Source organism: the organism of the source record quoted next, unplaced genomic scaffold (genome assembly GCF_019419815.1).
Source record: "Pyrus x bretschneideri cultivar Hongxiangsu unplaced genomic scaffold, Pyrus_bretschneideri_v1 Contig6, whole genome shotgun sequence".
Lineage (NCBI taxonomy): Eukaryota > Viridiplantae > Streptophyta > Magnoliopsida > Rosales > Rosaceae > Pyrus > Pyrus x bretschneideri.
This window is the reverse complement of record NW_025999798.1, coordinates 7,987,010-8,006,899: the sequence shown is the minus strand read 5'-3', so window position 1 is coordinate 8,006,899 and position 19,890 is coordinate 7,987,010. Positions and strand designations below refer to the sequence as shown.

Sequence of the window (19,890 nt, the reverse complement as noted above, 5' to 3'; positions counted from 1 at the left end):
GAAGCCTGGCCCTGGCCCGGGACGAATACTAACACCTATGCAGCAAGCGATGAAAATATAGTCATGCTACAGTGATTTGATAATTCTAGTCAACATAATATTTTTCATAGCCGTAAATTTAATTAAGGCAGACATATGGAAAATTCATTATTACATGTATATATGGAAACTAAACAAATATATGTATATATCAAAGAAAATACCAACTCACAAATCATGTCGTCGAGTCGAACCCTCCTTATGGGCATCAAAGATCCTTGTGAAGCGTTTCACCTAGAAACGAGACCATTTATGTAAATATATAACGTACTAACAAATAAACGTGTTTTCATACAAAGTTCGGCTAATAAAAGAAACTATTTTAAAACGATCAAATTTTGGAAAACAGAAGGCGGATTCGGATTTGGCACGTCGAGAAACCTAAGGAAGGACCTCGGGTTCCTTCACACGCCCTCATAGGGTGGCTGCACTAGCAACCACGCACAGCATGCGCCACTCGCATTGGCTGCCCACTTGCCCTCACGCGCCTTCTTCACGAAATTTGTAGTTTTTGCAGATTGTAGGGCTGACTTCCAGAGCTTATTTTGAGCTTGATACTCAACCAAAATCAATGATTCAAAAGTCCATTTGAAGCTAGAAATGTAAGGAACAAAAAGGGAAATCAACCGAGACCCCGTTAGTAGCGGCGAGTGAAAACAGATTGGGGGTTTGAAGAAAAACAAACACGAAGCTTCGTTCCTCAGCTTAGTGTTCACTTCTTTTTCGCCAGCTTTCATTCGATTTTTTTGTGGATTGGATGATGGAAAAACCAGCAAGCCAAACCAAAGTGGGGCCAAGTTAATGTCGTTGTTGGTCAGAAAAATGTTCTAAAGGTGGTTAGATGATCACGGACCCTTGCTGGAAAAACTGTAGAATTTCTTCTTCCGAGTTATTTCAACGTTAACCCTTCAACAAAACGCCTGAACTGAGTCACACATCCATAATTTTGATGAGAGAAGTTAAATCTTGTGTTCTCGGACCTTACCTTAGTCGGAATCGACGAGAACTCGTCGAGGGAGATGAGAAGGAGCTGAGACAAAGAGAATGTAAAGATAGAGAGAGAGTGAGTGGCAAATGATAGATGGGCCGAGAAAATCGGAGACACGGAAGAGAGGGAGTTTTTTTTTTTTTTAAATAATGAAATTAGTAAGTGGGAGTAAGGTGGCAACAAGTTTGTGAGTTAAAAAAAAATGAGAGTTTGAAAGAGAGAGGGACGCGGCAATGAGGGAAGAAAGTGGGGAGAAAAGAGACACATGACAACAATGGAGAGGAAAGTTTGCGATGTGCGGCCCTACAGGCCAAACTAAATTAATAAAATATTGAAAGTATTTTATCAAAAATGAATAAAATCGTAAAATTAAGGATGTGATGGTTACAATTAAAATATAATTTTAATAAAAAATAAAAATAAAAAGTGAAAAATGAAAGTACTGTAATTACTAAATAAGATTTTAATTTTAATTTCTAAATTTAGTAAAAGTAAAAATAAAATTTATAAAACTAAATGAATAATAATGTAACTATCAAATAAGATTTCAATTTTAGAAAAAGTGAAAATAAAATCTAAAAAACGAAATGGTTAAGCAGATCAGAAAAGCTCGCGAACGCGTCAGCTGTTGAGGCGATGTTGATCCTGCACTTGGCTGCAATAGACGGAATGGCATGGGTGAATGCAAAGCTTATCTGCTGATGCAGCAACCAACCATCGTTGAATTATATGAACAAGTAATTTAAAATATCCAAATCCAGAACTGCAGAGCTGGACGAACCAATCATCATAATCATCATTCTCCTCGTCGTAACCTATATACAGTCACTCATAGATTAGAGCTCAGAGCTCACTCCGATACTTTACTTCAAAAATCATTGTAATTAACTAATCCAGAAAGGAGGATGATCGCTAGGCGGGTCTGGCACAAGTGGCCTCTGGTCAACGGTGACCGGTGGATTTCTCCGTACACCTCTTCAGCTCCGTCACCTTTGGCGGTGCATTCATTCCACAACTCTCTGTTTCGAGTCTCCACTTTCGAGCTCGTTTCATTCTCTACTGCCGCGTCCACCTGGTTCCGCTTCGCCGATCAGATATCCAATGGAAGTCTCTCGCTATTTAATCTTGGTTCTGATTAAATGGTTGGTCAATAATAAAAGTTGAGAGAATTGTTCAAATTTACATGCACAATTGGTTCTTTTTCGAATTTTTTGGTAAATTTGTTAAATTTATTCTGTATGGTTTATTCATAAATTTAGCAATTTGCGAATTTTGTGTTGGTATTTTACAGTTTACTAACTCAATACCAAAATATGTGGGTGATAAGTTTACAAACTCTATCACACCTCTTTCACTTTGCACTCTCAAATAAAATTGGACAAAGAAAGAAATAGAGAAAGGAGGGAAGCAACAAGCTTTGGCAAAACACTTGGACTTTGATATATGAAAAAGGTTTACAAACTGTTGGAATAAGAAAGCTTACAAGCTTCTTCACAATTGGAAGTGGGATTCGGATGGGATGATTTACAATGCTTGAGAACTTGGGTATTTATAGCAAACCAAATGATTAAACTAAGATTATTTATTACCACACAAAACACATTAATTGCACCTAATAATTTTTATTCAACCATACCTAACATTGCCTAACTTTCCATGCCTAACTTTGACATTGATTTTCAACAATAGCTAGCAGCAACATTTTACAACCTGTTTTGATTTGAATTTCCAACACACCTCCTCAAATCAAAACGCCTTCATTCCTAGCATTTCACGCAGTAGCCGGAATGTTTCAATTGGCAATGGCTTTGTGAAGATGTCTGCCACTTGTTCCTTGGTGTGACAGTAGACAAGTTCAATTGTCTTTTGCTTCACATGGTCCCTTAGAAAATGGAACCTGGTATCAATGTGCTTGCTCCTTCCATGTTGAACAGGATTCTTTGCAAGTTTGATTGCAGACACGTTATCTACATGAATCACAGTCGATTCCACTTGTGGATGACACACTGACTTCAACAGATTTCTTAACCAAATTGCCTCACACACGGTTGAGGCTACAACAACATACTCGGCTTCACATGATGACAAAGCAACAATTGATTGCTTCTTTGAAGTCCATGAGAAAGCTGTTGATCCTAGAAAAAACACATAGCCAGTTGTGCTTTTCCTTTCATCTTGGTCACCTCCCCAATCACTATCTGAATAACCAAATAATTTTGCATCTTCACCAAAATTATAAAATAGACCATAGTTTAGAGTACCTCTTATGTACCTCAAAATTCTCTTGGCGGCCAGCCAATGAGACTCCCTTGGTGTTTCCATGTATCGACTCACGAGTCCAACACCATAAACTATATCAGGTCTTGTGATTGTAAGGTACCTTAGGCTTCCAACGAGGCTTTTGTACACTGTTGAGTTTACAAACTCACCCTCTCCTCCTTTGGACAGCTTCAATCCAGTTGCGACTGGGGTATTGACAGTGTTGCACTTGTCCATATTGAACTTCTTCAATATGTCTCTCATGTACCTTTGTTGAGAGCTGTAGATACCATCACTTTCTTGCTTCACTTCTATGCCAAGAAAGTATGACATTAATCCATTGTCAGTCATCTCGAATTCACTGAACATGGATTGCTTGAACTCATGGAACATTGCCTCATTGTTTCCTGTAAACAATAAATCATCTACATAGAGACAAATAATTAAGAACTCCCCTTTTTCACCATTCTTCATGTAAACTGAATGCTCGTATGGACATTTCTGAAATCCATTTTGGTGAAGGTAGTTGTCGATCCTTGAGTTCCAAGCTCGTGGTGCTTGCTTGAGGCCGTACAAAGCCTTCTTCAAACGATAAACCTTATCTTCTTCTCCTTGTACTTGGAAGCCTTCCGGTTGTTCCACGTACACTTCTTCCTCAAGTACTCCATTAAGGAAGGCTGACTTGACATCTAGTTGATAAATTTTCCATTTATGATGTGCGGCAAGAGAGATTAGCAATCTTACCGTGTCAAGTCTCGCAACTGGAGCATAGACTTCATCATAGTCCACTCCATACTTCTGTTTGTAGCCATTTGCTACAAGCCTTGATTTGTATCGATCCACACTCCCATCTGCAGTGCGTTTGATCTTGTAAACCCACTTGACACCAATAGCCTTCTGATTTGGTGGGAGCTTTGTCAGCTCCCAAGTGTCATTCTTCTCGATGGCATGGATCTCTTCTTCCATGGCTTTCTTCCAACAATCTTCTTCCACAGCTTCATTGAATGAGAAAGGCTCGTGGTCTGCATACAAGCAGAAAAGGTTGGTTTCTTCTTCTTCTTCTTGTCCATAAATCTCTGTGAGACTCCTTAACCTCACTGGAGTTGAGGAGCTGCTTTCCTCACTAGATGTAGGACCACTCCTTGCAATTCTGTGCACTGGAGTTGTTGTGATTGTTTGAGCAGGCTGTTGCTCAATCGGTGGTACAACTTCTGGTTCTTCAAAATCAGTGGAGACGATCTTCTCTTTACTGACTTCTTTGTTGTTCCACGTCCATGTCTCTTCCTCACTGAAGATGACATCCACTAGTTTGCCAGTTAGTGGGTTGTAGAGCTTGTATGCCTTGGACTCTTCACTATAGCCCACAAACACACACTTCTCACCTCTATCATCAAGTTTCCTCCTCTTGGCTTCTGGAACTTGAGCATATGCAACACACCCAAAAATTCTTAGGTGTGTAACATTCGGCTTGTATCCACTCCAAGCCTCTTGTGGTGTCATCCTCTTGACACTCTTTGTTGGACATCGATTCAACAAATAAATCGAACAAGCTACAGCTTCTGCCCATAACTCTTTTGGCAAATTCTTCTCCTTAAGCATGGACCTTGTCATGTCAAGGATGGTTCGATTCTTTCTTTCGGCTATCCCATTTTGCTGTGGGGTATAGGCAGCAGTAAGTTGATGCCTAATTCCTTGCTCCTTGCAGTATGCTTGGAAAGCATTGGAGGTGTACTCTCCACCTCTATCTGATCTCACAGCCACAAGCTTGTGGTTACTTTCTGCCTCTATGAGTGCCTTGAACTCCTTGAAAATTTTTAGGGCAGCTGACTTCTCCTTGAGAAAATAGACCCAAGTCTTTCTACTGAAATCATCAATGAAGGTAATAAAATACCTATTACCTCCATAAGACATGGGATCCAATGGACCACATATATCTGTGTGCACCAACTGCAGTGGTGCCTTTGCTCTCCATGTATCACCAACAGGGAACGATAGTCGTGCTTGCTTGCCAAGCACACAACCTTCACATACTTGGCGTGTGGCTTCAATCTGGGGTAGACCACGAACCATTCCTCCACTTGACAGCAACTTTAGGCCATTGAAATTAAGATGGCCAAATCGAAGATGCCATTTCCATGACTCATCTTCCATTACACCGATGTTGCAGCTTCCAATCTTTGTGTTCAAATTCAACGGGTTCTTTGACATTCGAACACGTGCAATAAGCTTTCTCCTTGCATTCCTGAGAGTGAGAAGCATGTTCTCCATATGTATAATGTACCCTTTATGGAGCAGTTGACCAATGCTCAGAATGTTGCTTTTCATACCTGGTATGCAGTAGGTATCGGAGATGTATTCTTCTCTTCCATCCTTCTGGATGATCTTGATCTTCCCTTTTCCTTCAACTGGCAACTTTGAGGAGTCACCAAGACTTACAGATCCATAGGCCCTTTTTTTGAGTTCGGCAAAAAACTCATTCTTTCCACACATGTGATTGCTTGCACCAGAGTCCAAATACCAAACATCTTGTTGGCTACTGGAATCATGGTGTGCTAGTAAGACTGTAAGTTCTTCATCAGTATTTCCACTTGATTCTGCCATGTTGACATGCTCACCATTTTTATGTGAACATTCATTGGCATAATGTCCATATTGCTTACAGTTGTGACACTGGATATGCGCCTTTCCTCGAGTAGATCTCCACTCCTGAGACTGACCTTGATTTTGTGCATAGCCTCGACCTCTTCCTCGGGCTCGTCCTCGGCTACGGTTGGATGAGCTCCCACGACGTGAGTTCCACTGCCCACGACCTTTATTTGGTTTGTCAATATTCAACTTTGACTCCAAAGCTTGCTCTAGCGTTGTGGGGCTTGCATTCTTCTGAATGCGTTGCTCGTGAACTAGGAGGGATCCTAGTAGCTCTTCTGCGCTCATCACCTCCAAATCCTTGGATTCCTCAATGGCAGTCACCACATGCTCAAACTTAGATGTGAGTGACCGGAGTATCTTCTCCACAACTCGTACTTCATCGAGTCTCTCGCCATTTCTCCTCATCTGATTTACTATCACAATGAGCCTTGAGTGATAGTCGGAGATGCTCTCCCCTTCATTCATATGAGCAGTTTCAAAATCTGCTCGAAGTGATTGTAACCTCACTTTCTTGACTCGATCTACTCCTTTGTAGATTGTACTGAGTGTATCCCATACTTGCTTGCTCGTTGTTGCTTCTGCAACCTTCTCGAACGTTGAATCTTCCAAACCCTGGTATAGAAGATACAGCGCCTTTTGGTCCTTCTTTCGTAAGTCCTTGAGAGTGTTCCTTTGATCCGCAGTATATACGGCTTCTTGCTCGGCAGTGGGTACAACATACCCACTACTGACAACTTCCCATAGCTCCTGTGATCCAAACAATGCTTTGAATTGGATGCACCATCTTTCATAATTTTCTTTCTTTAATGTGGGAACTTGGAGTTGCACTAAGTTGGACGCCATAACTGCTGCTCCTGCCAGAATGGTATTCTGGCTCTGATACCAATTGTTGGTATTTTACAGTTTACTAACTCAATACCAAAATATGTGGGTGATAAGTTTACAAACTCTATCACACCTCTTTCACTTTGCACTCTCAAATAAAATTGGACAAAGAAAGAAATAGAGAAAGGAGGGAAGCAACAAGCTTTGGCAAAACACTTGGACTTTGATATATGAAAAAGGTTTACAAACTGTTGGAATAAGAAAGCTTACAAGCTTCTTCACAATTGGAAGTGGGATTCGGATGGGATGATTTACAATGCTTGAGAACTTGGGTATTTATAGCAAACCAAATGATTAAACTAAGATTATTTATTACCACATAAAACACATTAATTGCACCTAATAATTTTTATTCAACCATACCTAACATTGCCTAACTTTTCATGCCTAACTTTGACATTGATTTTCAACAATAGCTAGCAGCAACATTTTACAACCTGTTTTGATTTGAATTTCCAACATTTTGTAGTGTAGAATTACGAATAATGTGAATGGGAGGTGGTTTTCAAGTGAGGCAATGGCTGATGTTGCAGCAGGGGGTAATGGTAATGGTATAGTTGATGTACCATTGGCTCAAACCGGTGAAGGCATTGCCGAATGCAAGCTCCTCAAATGGTTTGTGCGGGAGGTCTGTAATTCCTCCTATACGTTTTTGCATTATCATATCCTATGCAATATATACACACATACATTTGTATCTGTTTATATTGTTGATCCACGTACTTGCGCAAGGTTTGTTAGATTTGTGTGGGAAGTTTTGGCAGGCCTGCACATTGGGCGGTCTCGTTGAAAGAAACTGACTTACTAGTTTTCCGTACAATTGGAGCGTCAATTAGTATGAGTATCTGAGGTTGTTTTGAAGAGAGTAAGGAATTAGAGGTTTAATTTGTGATTTTAGCAGGGGGATCAAGTTGACAAATTTCAGCCACTTTGTGAAGTGCAAAGTGACAAAGCAACCATCGAAATAACAAGCCGTTATCTGGGGAAAGTTTCTCAGCTTCTCTATGTTCCAGGTGACATCATCAAGGTCAGAATATTTTTACACCTTACATCCTAGAGTTTTAGGAATAGTGGAGAGAGGTCCGCAGCGTTATAGTGAAAACAATTGTTCTTTTAGAAATTGAACTTGTTCCAGAAATTTAGCGACAAAGCATTTCTCTTTGGTGGATTAGCTCATGTTTCTTTGAATCCTAATTTGAAACTCTTATTTATGCTTTAGAGTTTAAATGAAATCTTCGGTTGGAGAAATTCTTTTAAAGATGGCCGTTGAGGAATCTCAGGTTCCAAAGCAGATTTGTGAGAGTTTGGAAGACACTAAGTTGCTAGATTCTGAGCTGAACACACATAACATAGGTGGAGTTTTATTGACACCTCCTGTTCGGAACCTTGCAAGGCAATTTGATATAGACATGAATGAAGTCTGTGGAACTGGTAAAGGTGGGAGAGTGTTAAAAGAAGATGTCATCAAATATGCTGCCCAGAAGGGAATCATTGAAGTTCCTTCTGTCTCCTTGAGTGCTAGTCCCGAGAAAGCTTTGGGAGGAGAAGATAGTTACGCACATACTTAAGCTGAATCGTGATGGAATTATGACGATAAGACAGTTACCCTGAGGTAATATAGCATGCAAACATGAACTTGGAACGCCTCCTTTATTCATTAATGAATCATTGGTATGATCCATGGCTGAACTTATGTCAGATAATATTGGTTAATGAGTTGTAGCTGTTAATGTTTGTGCAGTGCTAGAATATCATAGATAATATTTGTTTTTAGTGGTTTTATTCAAGACAGAGTGATGTATGCAGCGAGTTAACTGTAGTCTGTTCTTTCAGGGGATTTCAGCGAAGAACGGTTCAATCAATGAGCATGGCTGCAAAAGTTCTACATTTTCATTATGTTGAGGATATAAAGTGTGATGCACTTGTGGAGCTGAAAAATTCTTTCCAAAGTAATAATACCGATTCAAATGTCAAGCACACTTTCCTTCCATTATAGATAAAGACTCTCTCAGTGGCCATGAACAAATATCCGTTGATGAATAGTAGCTTCAATGAAGAGTCAATCGAGGTCATCCTCAAAGGTTTGTACTTTGTACAGTCCATAGCAATTATCATCTGTTGGATGCAGCAATGTTTCTACTCGAGCATAGTCTTTTATGTGCGTGCTGGAAAACTTGCTAGCATTAATTTAATCTTACTTGAAGTGGGTTGCTCATATCAACACATGGAGATCCATTACTGGTTATGTGGTGTTCTTTGGTGATAATCCAATTTCATGGCAATCCAAAAAGCAATCTTCAGTATCTCGGAGATCTACCGAGGCAGAATACAAATTCCTTACTCATTGTGCTGCAGATGCATGTTGGCTTCGATCAATCTCGCTAGACTTACATGTTTATCTTCCCTCACCACCAGTTTTACACTGATAATCTCTCTACTATTGCACTCAGTACAAATCCTGTATTTCATTCTCGCATCAAACACCTTGACACCGATTTCCATTTTGTTCGTGAGAAGGTTCAAAAAGGAGATCTTATGGTTCAATACATTCCAAACAAGGGGCAAGTTGCTGACATTTTTACTAAGGGTCTTCATGGTCCTGTGTTTGTTCAACATTGCAGCAATCTTAAACTTGGTACCCGGTTAAGATTGAGAGAGAAAAGAGGGGGGGGTGGTGTGGTAATAACAGGATTGAAATAACAAACTTGGACATGTGTCAACAGTGTATTAGTCCACTTATATTGACTGTATTGGTTGTACGGTAGCATACTTGATAAGCTAAGTATTAGGAAGCTCTATATAAGCTTGAGTGTAATAACTGTGGCGGTTAATGAGAATTCTGAAACTTCATATTTCTTGCTTCTCTCTCTAAAGCTTTCTTGCACTTCTCTCTTCTTTGCTCAATCATTTGTAAGAATCCAAGATGGTTAATAGCTTCAAGCTTCGGATGAAAGAAAAAAATGGCTTAAAATCCTGAATCCGTCCCGATCCAATATAGTGCTCACAGTTCCAGAGTTCAATACAAGAGCTTAAAAATCTATAATTAAATTAGCACAATCATGCAGTTGCTTTCTTGCGGACAAACCGCAGCAACGATGTTGGTGGCTCCACATATTCAATCGTTTTCTGCTTCTTTCTAGCTACTTGTTCTTCCTCTTTCATTTCTTGCGCTAAGAAAGGACTCTTTGCTTTTGCAATTAACTCCTTTTTCTTTATCGTCCTCTTACTCGGCTTACTCCTCCCCTTTGTTTTCTTCTTCAGTTTAATGCCCTTCACAACTTCAACAGCAGCTTCAATCCCGGCCACTTTTTCTTGCTTTGTTGGTTTCTCTTTCTTCCTCTCAGGCTTCAATGTGCCGATCTTTGCAGGATCCAGCATAATCGTCTCAGCCGGGAGCTTATCAAGTAAAGAGTGCACTTCACTCTCTCTTCTTTGTTTAGACGTTTCAAATGGATTTGCCACCAAGGTATCAAAATTGGGTTCCCCCGCACCAGGAATCAGAATACTGGACCATCCCATACAGTGCCCTATGCCTAAAACATCTTCATAAGGTCGAAACAACAGCTTTTCTATTTGGAAACCTTTAACCATTCCATGATTCATGTATGTCTTGTACGTCTGATTCCCATCCAAATCTCTCAAGATTTGTACAGATGATCCATTTCCCAGCTGACAAGCTAAAAGACCCTTCTGACTAAAATCCAACGTCTTTGCATTGCCCGGTAAGGTTTGGAGCGGTTCATCCCCAAGTTTCCTCAAGTCCCAAAGCTTAATTTTCCTCTCTTTCCCAGCTGTCGCCATGAGATGGCCATTAGGGTGGAATGCGATTGCTGAGACGGGTCCCTTGTGACATAGAAGTCTAAGTAGAGGCGCAGAGCTTGTAGGCTTCCACATGGAAACTGTACCAAGTGATTGACCCAAAGCAACAACCCCATTATAGGGGTTCACCTGCATCGCATCAGTACGGCCTATGCCTGTCCTGTAACTACCTACCATCTCACCCATTGTCACATCCTGATAATGAAGCTGCCCAAAATTGTTTATTGATGCCAAAAGGAAGTGGTTTTTCAAGAATTGAAGCCTTAAAACTGCACCATGTTCCTACATGATAAGAAATGCAGATAACCTTAGTTCCATGTTTATGCATCTCGATTTAGTCAGCACAAGGAACTCTTTCACGTGTGAAGATTTAGAGCAAACAAAAGGAATGAGCTGAACGTATACGAGAAACGACCAACAAGGATTCACAGAGATTGAAATCCTAGAGGATGCGCACACATTAAGTCCAGATAAATGTCATAAAATTCGGCCCAAATTATGGATGTGCCATTTGGTACTGCTTAAGCATGTTTGACCTGCTTAAGGGCTCATTTGGAAGTGCAAAATTCATTGAAAGCACTTTTAGAGAAAATGTTTTTGGGTTCCAAAAGCACTTGAAGTGCTTCCTAGAAGAAGGACCAATACTTCAAGTGCTTTTCTAGGAAGCATTTTCACCAAAACTGCTTTCAATCATTTTAAAAACACTTCCAAACGAGCCTAAGTGTTTATGGTTTACCTGGATAGCAGTATTTAATGTAGACGCTTCTCATTAACAGGAAGCAATTGACACATAAGCAGATTACATTCTGCTAGTTGTGTGTGGTAACTGGTCTGCCAATACACTTAACCCAAAAGATGATACCCACAACAGCATAAGTGCAACACGATCTATTTAATGCAATATGCTAACCTTTAAGCAATGAAGTTCTGTGCCATCCCGGTTATAAATATAGGGATACCTGCCAGTCATGAGAGTGTTAGCCATACTGAATATAATAAAACAAAACAAGAAGTCGTAACACAGTATCATCAAACACAGGAATTTAAGTTAAACAGAAGATAAAGTGGCATAGAATCCAAGACGAGATTATTGCTTATAAGCTACCTATTTTCTTTAAGAACTTAGATTTTATTAAGAGAGAGAACAACCGCACAAACTACAGACAATGAGCCCCTTGCAGTTTACAAGTGTCGTAAAAATGAACTCTCTAGACATTTTACATTACACAATAATTACTAAAGAAACAAGACAACAAATTTGAAACCATGAAACATCAACTGCTGCTTTGCAAATAGCAGTCCAGTAATAATGCAGATAAAGAAGACAGCCTGAGCTCTATAGTAACTGATGACAAATACGAACCGAAAACTAACTCGATCCAACATTATTTCCATATCCACCCATAAATAATGCTAACAAATCCATCTATTTTGGTCCATCCTTATAACACAAAACTGTCATTATCTTGCAAATGCAAAGAGTTTTGGCTTATCCAGCTGGTTCTTGTAAACACTTAACAAGTGCTGGTCGCATATCAAATAAAAGTAAAATAATTAATAAAAAGCAACAAACTTTAAGTCCACTGGACGCAACGGAGCTATTAATGCTGAGCAATATCAGAGGCATGCAACAGAACGTTTCAACACAAAATAAAATTGCATAATCTGCCCTGTAACTATCAAAATATTGCCAAGCAGACAGCACTTACACAAGCACTGCAAAAGGTTTTATACCTTTTCTGTGCTGCAGCAAAGAATAAATCATTGTGCAAGAACACCACATCCCGCACTGTTTCTCTAACCTGAACATCAACAGTCAGTTAATCAGCCCAAGGTTCCAGTCAAAACCCTGAAGTATGAAAAAGAAGTACCCAGCATTCCACCATCTCATTAGAAAAAAGAAAACAAAATTGAACTGATACAACCTGAACTTTTAGGCTGTGCACATTTACCACCCCAAAAAAAATTCATAACTAGCACTTCAAAACGTGGTCTCAAAATCCAGTCACAACTGTGTGGCCACCCTCCACAGTTCATAATTTATATCAAATCAGGTTTTGTTCAAAACATGTGGGCCCATTTTCAAGGATGTTATCATCACATCAGATATTTTAGTGAGCCAATGATGTTTGAGAGAAAAGAGAAAAGGAAAAATAAATATCAAATGCTTACTCTATAAATCTTGAGCCACAAAGACATCCCTTGAAAAAGTGGCCACATGTTTGCCTTTTGACATAATTTAACTGAGATGTATATGGAATCAGATGGAGGTGCCACATTGTCATACAGAGCATAGTCTGGATGGTTGATTTAAACTACTTTTGCGGGTAGTATATAAGTCCCAATTTCGCTTTAAGGAACATAGAAAGAATGCTTCACACCAACGGCCCAAAATGTATATCCAGGACACCGTTTTACAAAATTGACTGCAGTAACATTAATCCATCTAAAAGGACTACCCTGAACAGTGGAAACTTACATTCGCATGTAAACTTCGAGATTTTCTTAGTTAAATTCTTGCACTAGAAATGGCAAAAGGATAGAACACAGCGTAGCAATTGAAAGATAAAACTGTGCTTGCATGATTCCTTTCAATTATCTCTTCCATATAACTCAGTAAATTCTTTTCAGCATACAATTAAGACTCATACATTTAGTTATAAAGCTGGCATCGTATCAAAGGCACTAACTCATTACGAGTATATTCAAACTTGACACATGAAGACTAGGACATGTGAACGTGTCTGCGAGCAGCACGTCCAAATCAATGTCGCAAGGGACAAACAATTTTGGCTAAAACAAGGTCACAGCATCAGACTGAAAACAACAGCTTGGCTACTTTATGTGCACTCATACTGCATGAAATACCTGAAATTCTTTAATCAGCCCCATAGTCTTCATGTCTACAATAGCCAGATGGCCCTTGCGTCCACCAACTGCCATATGGCGACCACTTGAGGTGAAATCCAGCGTGTACGGTCCGAGATCTGCAGATAATAGTTAAGATTCAGGGATAAACATTAGAGCAAGATTAGGCAGGCCAGGAAAGTTAATCTAGACACTTCAATGAATATTGAATACTTAAGAGCTTCGGTGTCAATATGTCTGAACTCTGCTTACACTATTCGGGAAAAGGATTCTGCTTACACTAAATGTTGATAGTATTTCAGGAGGTGCATTGCTAAAAAATTTTATTTACAATGAACTTATATGAAACATCATTACAATCAATAGACAGAGATTGCAATAACAAAAGACGGTAGCACCTATACAGCGTGACGCAATGCATTAAATTACTACATATTTGAGGACACATTATAACAAGTGGCATGCAGCCAAGTGATGTTACAAATTCCCCATTAATTAAAACATGTGTACCATAAGTAACATATGTGATAATGATTTATCCTTCATCTCTCAGCAACTGAACAGCATGAACCGATATTTCGACCTCACAAAGGATTCTTACTGCTTTATAGCTAATATACAGTTTTATTTTTTATTTCACACAATTAAGTTTGGTTAGGCCAGCTAAACCGGCATTTGCATAACTGATATCAGAAGGCAGCAAAACCCGGTATATACAACGTCCTTTTAACTACAATAAGCAAAACAGTAAAGCGTCACTTTTAAGTTTCTGAGTGACTTTACAATAAATAAAGGTAGTGTTAGGTGTCAACCTGGTAAGATAATATCAAATTGATTCCTTGAGCTTGATATATCTACTTCACGAGCAATTGATTCTTGTTTGATCCTCCATGTCTTCTCCGTGCCTTCAGCCTCCAAATAGCCTCCCTCACTTGGTAGAAGCCACTGATAATTTGATCACAAATGAAAACAACAACAAAAATCACATACTTCATCACATGTACAAAAAAAATTAATAAAAAAACAGGACGATGTTTTTGGTAGCATGTTCAGGTCAAGCAATGGTCAATGAAGACACAAAAACTTATATCGGGGGTTGTCATTGTGCAACCCAAACTGGATATCACACTAAACAAAAATTCACCTTCTCGGTTTTGGCAGCAGCTTGTGCAGATTTCCCATATAATTCTTCTCGAACAGTAAGTTGACCCTTCAACTTTTTATCTTGCAAGGCCTGAAGACGTTGGGAAAGCAATGATGCAGTGAAAACTAAACAAGTTCGCATGAAAACTCTAATTCTCAATGCCATACCTCCAAATTAGCTTTGCCTCTAAGAAACTTGTTCATTTTTATCTCGAGTTCATCAGTTATATTGTCCTGCAATTTAAGATACTTCCCATTTATTTTTGTAACAGAAAGCAATGCATAAGAGCCCTAGTGTTAAACTTAAAACTCTCAGTCTGACGAGTTAGATGTTGGAGACATGCACACAAAAGGCAATATTACAACTCAGATTGCCTGAATGATCATAAAAGACCTCAAGAAGATGTCAAGAGACTGCTAGAAAAGTTATCATATGTTATACACAGAAATTAAAGCGTACGGATTTCTTGGTTGGAGGCACATTATTGCCCTCATCTTGTTTCACACCCATCTTGGCCAATCCAGGCTCCTATCCTGAAAACACAAAATTCCCAGAAACTTGATCAGTAATGCAATCCAACTTAAACATCATATTTTTAAGGACATACACAGACAAAAGACACCAAATACACAGACTGCATTTCATAAACTTATACGTAAATTTCTGCTGCTGGAGAGGAGATGACTGATACGTAAATTACTTGTGATAATCTTATATATAACAATAAGCAAAATATTTCGTTGAGACATAAGTCGAACAAGGGGTGTGCAGTTTACCTTTAGAACGAGTGGAAGACAGGATTCCGATTCCGGGAACCAAGAAGCTGACGGAGAACTAAGCAACCGTAGGCTCGGGTTTAGACGTGGCCTTTTAGCACAGTACCGGAAAAGAGTTGAGTATCTTCGTGCGTTTGAATCTCGTCGATAGTTAATCTCACATATCATCTAACAAAATTTATATTATGACAAAAAAATAAAAAAGGCTAGGGTTTGGCAGGAGAGAGGGAGAGGCCATGGGCTCGGTCCAAACTTGCAAACCCGTGTAAGTTAAATGAAGAATATGATCATAGGGCTTGACAGCGATCCGGCCGATCCATTACTAATAGCGTTTATTATAATCTGCATTGTTCATGTTACAAAATATTTTGTGAAAAAAAATTAATTAAAGTTAGGATCATTTAGTTAATTAGACTATAGCAAACAAATAAATGGTTTGTAATATTTTTGCCGAATTAGACAATTTGTTTTGTACAATTAGATATCTAAATAATCTCATATTTTATTAACTTTTCGTAGCAATGATGTTTACATAATGATTTATATATTAATAATTCCAATTATAAGCACGAAGTTTTTTGAATGGGCCACAAGCTGCTTTTGTGGCACCGAGTATATCAAAAAAAGTAAAATAAGTGTATATGTATCTTCCAACGATCAGTGAGTTTGAACTGTTTTTCAAGTGTGTTGTTACTAAGGATTTATATGTAGAAAACTCTTATATTAATCTGTTTATTAGTCATTTTCATATTCATTATGTCCGATGCATGTTTTTAGAATCAAATACATTTTGCACCATCAGTTTGAAAATAATTCACAAGATTTTAGTTAAATTAGAATGCTCTACAGTTTTTCTATATCATTTGATTAAACATCTGTGTTTTTTTAAATTTGATTAAAGTGTTTTGACTGATAGTCACCTCTATTTTTTAAAATTAAAATAATTTTTTAATTTATAATTTTATCCGCATGATGCACTTTTCATTATTTAGTAGAGATATTAGTAATTAAACTATATTTTTTCTTCTTCCAAAAATGTTTTTTCGATCATAATTTTTTATTTTTTTTGGTTATGCAAACATTTAATATTATTTCTTTTCCAAATGGTTTTTTCTTTTTCAAATAGTTGGTGATCAACATAAAAGCTCCGTGTATTTTTTTTCAATTTTTTTTGTGAAATTATAGTTTTTTTGGCTGTTGTTTTAAGTATAGTTGTTGACTAATTATTGTTAGGTACAATACATTAGGTATATATTATCTGCGGGTATGTTTGAATTTACAAAAATCATTAATTGGTACGTTTATTTGCAATTTTGGTTTTTTTTTATTTGATATATATTGTTAATATTGGTACATTATTTTTATTTTGGTATGTTTGATTTGATACATATTGTTAATATTGGTACATTATTTTTATTTTGGTACGTTTTATTTTTTACACATTGTGTATTGGTAGATTTATATTATTCTTAATCCTATTTTCTCTTAACGTACTATGACACACCCCGACATAAATCGAGGCATGCTGGTCGTCACGTGATAGTGACGTAGCCATGTGCGCAGTGTGGACGTGATAGTGATATGAAGATGTGAGAAGTTTTTATACAATATTTTATAATATCTACAGAAATTAATGTTAAACTGTAATATAACAAAATAATCTATGTAAAATTTTACTTTAAAAAAGTCTTCTTTGCTTTTCCCTTAATACAAAATAAAACGGTAATACGGATAGCGAAATGACGTGGTGAGCAGGTTAGGTTGTAGAGAAGATTGCAGAGAGGAGAGCGGACCAAATGACAAGTGGATCGTGAGATGTGGTTGTTTGTTTGTTGCCCGCCGCTCCTTATTTTGGAGCGTTGCGTTTTGTTTCTTTCTCTTCGCTTTGTGCTTTTCAAATTTTTATTCAAGGCAACAGCATATTTATCGATTAGGAAGAGGAAAACAGTAGCACAGTACAAAGCGGGCTGGGAAAGAAAACTGTTAGAACCAATCAAACGTCAAGTGTATATTATATAACAATTTGCACAGTTTTATTTCAAATGTAAAAACTCAACGACAAACACAATATATTAGAACATAAACACTTAATGAGATTATATATAAAGTCACAAATCACTGACTTGTTTCTTGCAGATAGAGGCTTGCAGAAGCAATCTCCTAAGACATAAATTCGTCTCTACACCAGTGCAGCAGTCCTTGGACGTCTATCTTGCAGGATACAACTATCTAATCCAAGTTCTTGCACTCGAACTTGGATTCTTGGCGAATTGGTTGTGGTTCTCAGTGAAATATGGAGGAATGAATCTGGAAAAAATTGATACTTGTTTCTGATTTTATTGCCATATATATAATGGCATAATTTGAACTTCTCCAACCGTTTTGGCTTATCAGTTTTTTAAAAAAGAAAACCGAAAGCAACTGTTCAATCAATTTAAAAACTGAACGTAACTGTTCAATCAGTTTTATCCTTTTGGAAAAAACTGAATCCAAAAAATCAAAAACGTAACTTGTGCTTTTCGTCCATCCGAGCCCCAAGGCCCATCTTTGACATTTAATATATACACCCAAACCCTCCTACTCTAAGGCCCAAGGTCTATGGCTTTGCCCCAATTCAATTCAAACTATAAGTGAGTGAACTCACTTATAAAAAGTTGTTGTAAAAGGTGTATGGGCAATGTGGGACTGGCAGTCCCACATAACACAGGTTTCCAACAAAAACCACCAACTTTAACAGCTACAATCAGACAACAAAACATCAAGAAGAATATCGGGAGATTCCTCGACCAAAATCACTCGCATTGACAAGAGAGAGCATAACGTGCGAGATGATGAGCAGCCAACAGCAGGGCCTTCGAATCTTCCACAATGTGTAAAACCAAACACAAATGGGTAGCTCCATGAAACCGACTCATCATTCCCTTATATCCCCTTTCATCATCTGCTCCTTCTGCTTGGCAGTTGGCATATCATGTTTTGGTCACATTAAGCCATTGAGCTTGTACATCTTATTGCCCTGGTCAAAAAAATATCCATCATCATTTTTGCGTATTACCCTTACAAGTTTTGTCCCATTAAGTCATTGAGTGGCATAAAATTCATGATCTCCAAAGGATCAAACGCCTTTGCAGTTTGCAAAAACTAAAAACGGACAAACAAATCCAACCCCATTGAGCATCCCGCTTAATCAATCCAAAGAAAAGCAATTAGTAAAATATATAGGCTCTCCAAAAGACTAACAATGTAATTAAATTAAAGAACTAAATATGTGCATATTAATATAATTAAAATTTAATGTGGAGAAATTAAATAAAAATACACATTAAATAACAAAAAATGAATATAAATTTTTATAAAAGTACACTTCAAATGATTAAATTGAATATGTAATCCATTACCAATTTTTTTAAAAACTTTTAATCTTTTGCAAGAACTAATGTTCAAAAACGAATGTAAACACCTGAAATACTAATTAAGTAACCAAATATATAGGCACGGCAGAGATGGAGTTCCTCTGTCGCTGCTGCTCCATGTTAAGCTCCCTCAGGTTCAGGTAAGGAATGCCCATCTCATCCTTACTCGCCGGAAACATAGTCCCGGCAAGCGGCCTAGACGACGGCCAGCTATTACTCAGGCAAGGAGTGCACAACCCGCTTCTGCTCTCAGTGATATAAATCGGCTCAGAAATCGATCCCCGGAAGGCTTTGGCCCTGGCCTGGTGAACATCTTCATCGCCGCCGCGGATGGCGGAGACGTGGTGGTGGTGGTGGTGGTGAGGTGTCAGCTTGTTCCATTTGAAGAAAAGCAGAGCGCTTTTCCACCAGCGCTTCTTCTTGGTTTTGTTGTGGTGGGGCTTTCTGGAGTCGTCTTTTGAGAAGCGCTTTTGGAGCTTGAAGTGTTTGGAGTCTATGGATCTCGTCGTCTCCCGCTTGTGCCTCCTTGCTTCCTCCAAAACCTTCATTTTTTTTACATGAAAAGAAATGGGTCAGATCAAAAAATAAAATTGGTTGCACAGTGAGAGAGAGAGAGAGAGGAGAGAAGAAAGAAATGGGACCTGAAAGTAGTCGACTTGGGGGTCGAAGCCGTAGTCGCTGAAGTGTTGGGGTTGTGGCATCGGAAAGATTGGTGACTTGTTGGACATTTTTCTCTCTGGTTTTTTTGGCTGTTTTTTCAGTGCTTTTGGGGTTCCTTCTTTGTGGGAAAGCAGAGTGGGGTAGGGAGGGAGGGAGAAGGGAAGTTGGGGGAGTGGGAAGAGTAGGAGGTTTTGGGGCGAAGGGGAAGTAATGGCCTTTGGGTATTGCCGTATTGGAACCCCACTGAATGCTACGCGCACGTTCCAAGTTCCATCTGTATTAAACATTATGCCAAAAATAAAAAACTGACAAAAAATTTATATAAAGTCTTTTTTTTTTCTTTTTCTTTTTTTCAGATAATCTCTGCTTTATTTAAGTTGAATAAATTAA

The 19,890-nt window shown here is 38.4% G+C and overlaps 2 protein-coding genes and 1 pseudogene across 4 annotated transcripts; 1 reads left to right on the top strand and 2 right to left on the bottom strand.

Annotated features, from left to right (window-relative positions):
* Positions 1 to 1,605: 1,605 nt before the first annotated feature.
* LOC125471636 lies at positions 1,606 to 9,634 on the top strand (annotated as a pseudogene).
* Positions 9,635 to 9,768: 134 nt separating this feature from the next.
* LOC103943685 (probable U3 small nucleolar RNA-associated protein 7) lies at positions 9,769 to 15,573 on the bottom strand. 2 transcript variants are annotated; one of them, XM_048572305.1, is made up of 9 exons: positions 15,428 to 15,573; positions 15,093 to 15,184; positions 14,819 to 14,884; positions 14,652 to 14,741; positions 14,320 to 14,452; positions 13,508 to 13,626; positions 12,374 to 12,441; positions 11,550 to 11,598; positions 9,769 to 10,921 (listed from the first exon to the last, which is right to left on the bottom strand). In XM_048572305.1, the coding sequence occupies exons 2-9, from the start codon at positions 15,159 to 15,161 to the stop codon at positions 9,878 to 9,880; spliced, it is 1,638 nt and encodes a 545-aa protein (XP_048428262.1). In that variant the 5' UTR covers positions 15,162 to 15,184; positions 15,428 to 15,573; the 3' UTR covers positions 9,769 to 9,877. The 2 variants fall into 2 exon arrangements, with proteins under 2 accessions (XP_048428262.1, XP_009352296.2); XM_009354021.3 differs by having other exon boundaries at positions 15,111 to 15,184.
* Positions 15,574 to 18,148: 2,575 nt separating this feature from the next.
* Positions 18,149 to 19,666, bottom strand: LOC103943688. 2 transcript variants are annotated; one of them, XM_048572306.1, is made up of 3 exons: positions 19,482 to 19,666; positions 18,876 to 19,382; positions 18,149 to 18,445 (listed from the first exon to the last, which is right to left on the bottom strand). In XM_048572306.1, the coding sequence occupies exons 1-2, from the start codon at positions 19,566 to 19,568 to the stop codon at positions 18,900 to 18,902; spliced, it is 570 nt and encodes a 189-aa protein (XP_048428263.1). In that variant the 5' UTR covers positions 19,569 to 19,666; the 3' UTR covers positions 18,149 to 18,445; positions 18,876 to 18,899. The 2 variants fall into 2 exon arrangements, with proteins under 2 accessions (XP_048428263.1, XP_048428264.1); XM_048572307.1 differs by having other exon boundaries at positions 18,149 to 18,443; positions 18,888 to 19,382.
* Between the last annotated feature and the right edge of the window lie 224 nt (positions 19,667 to 19,890).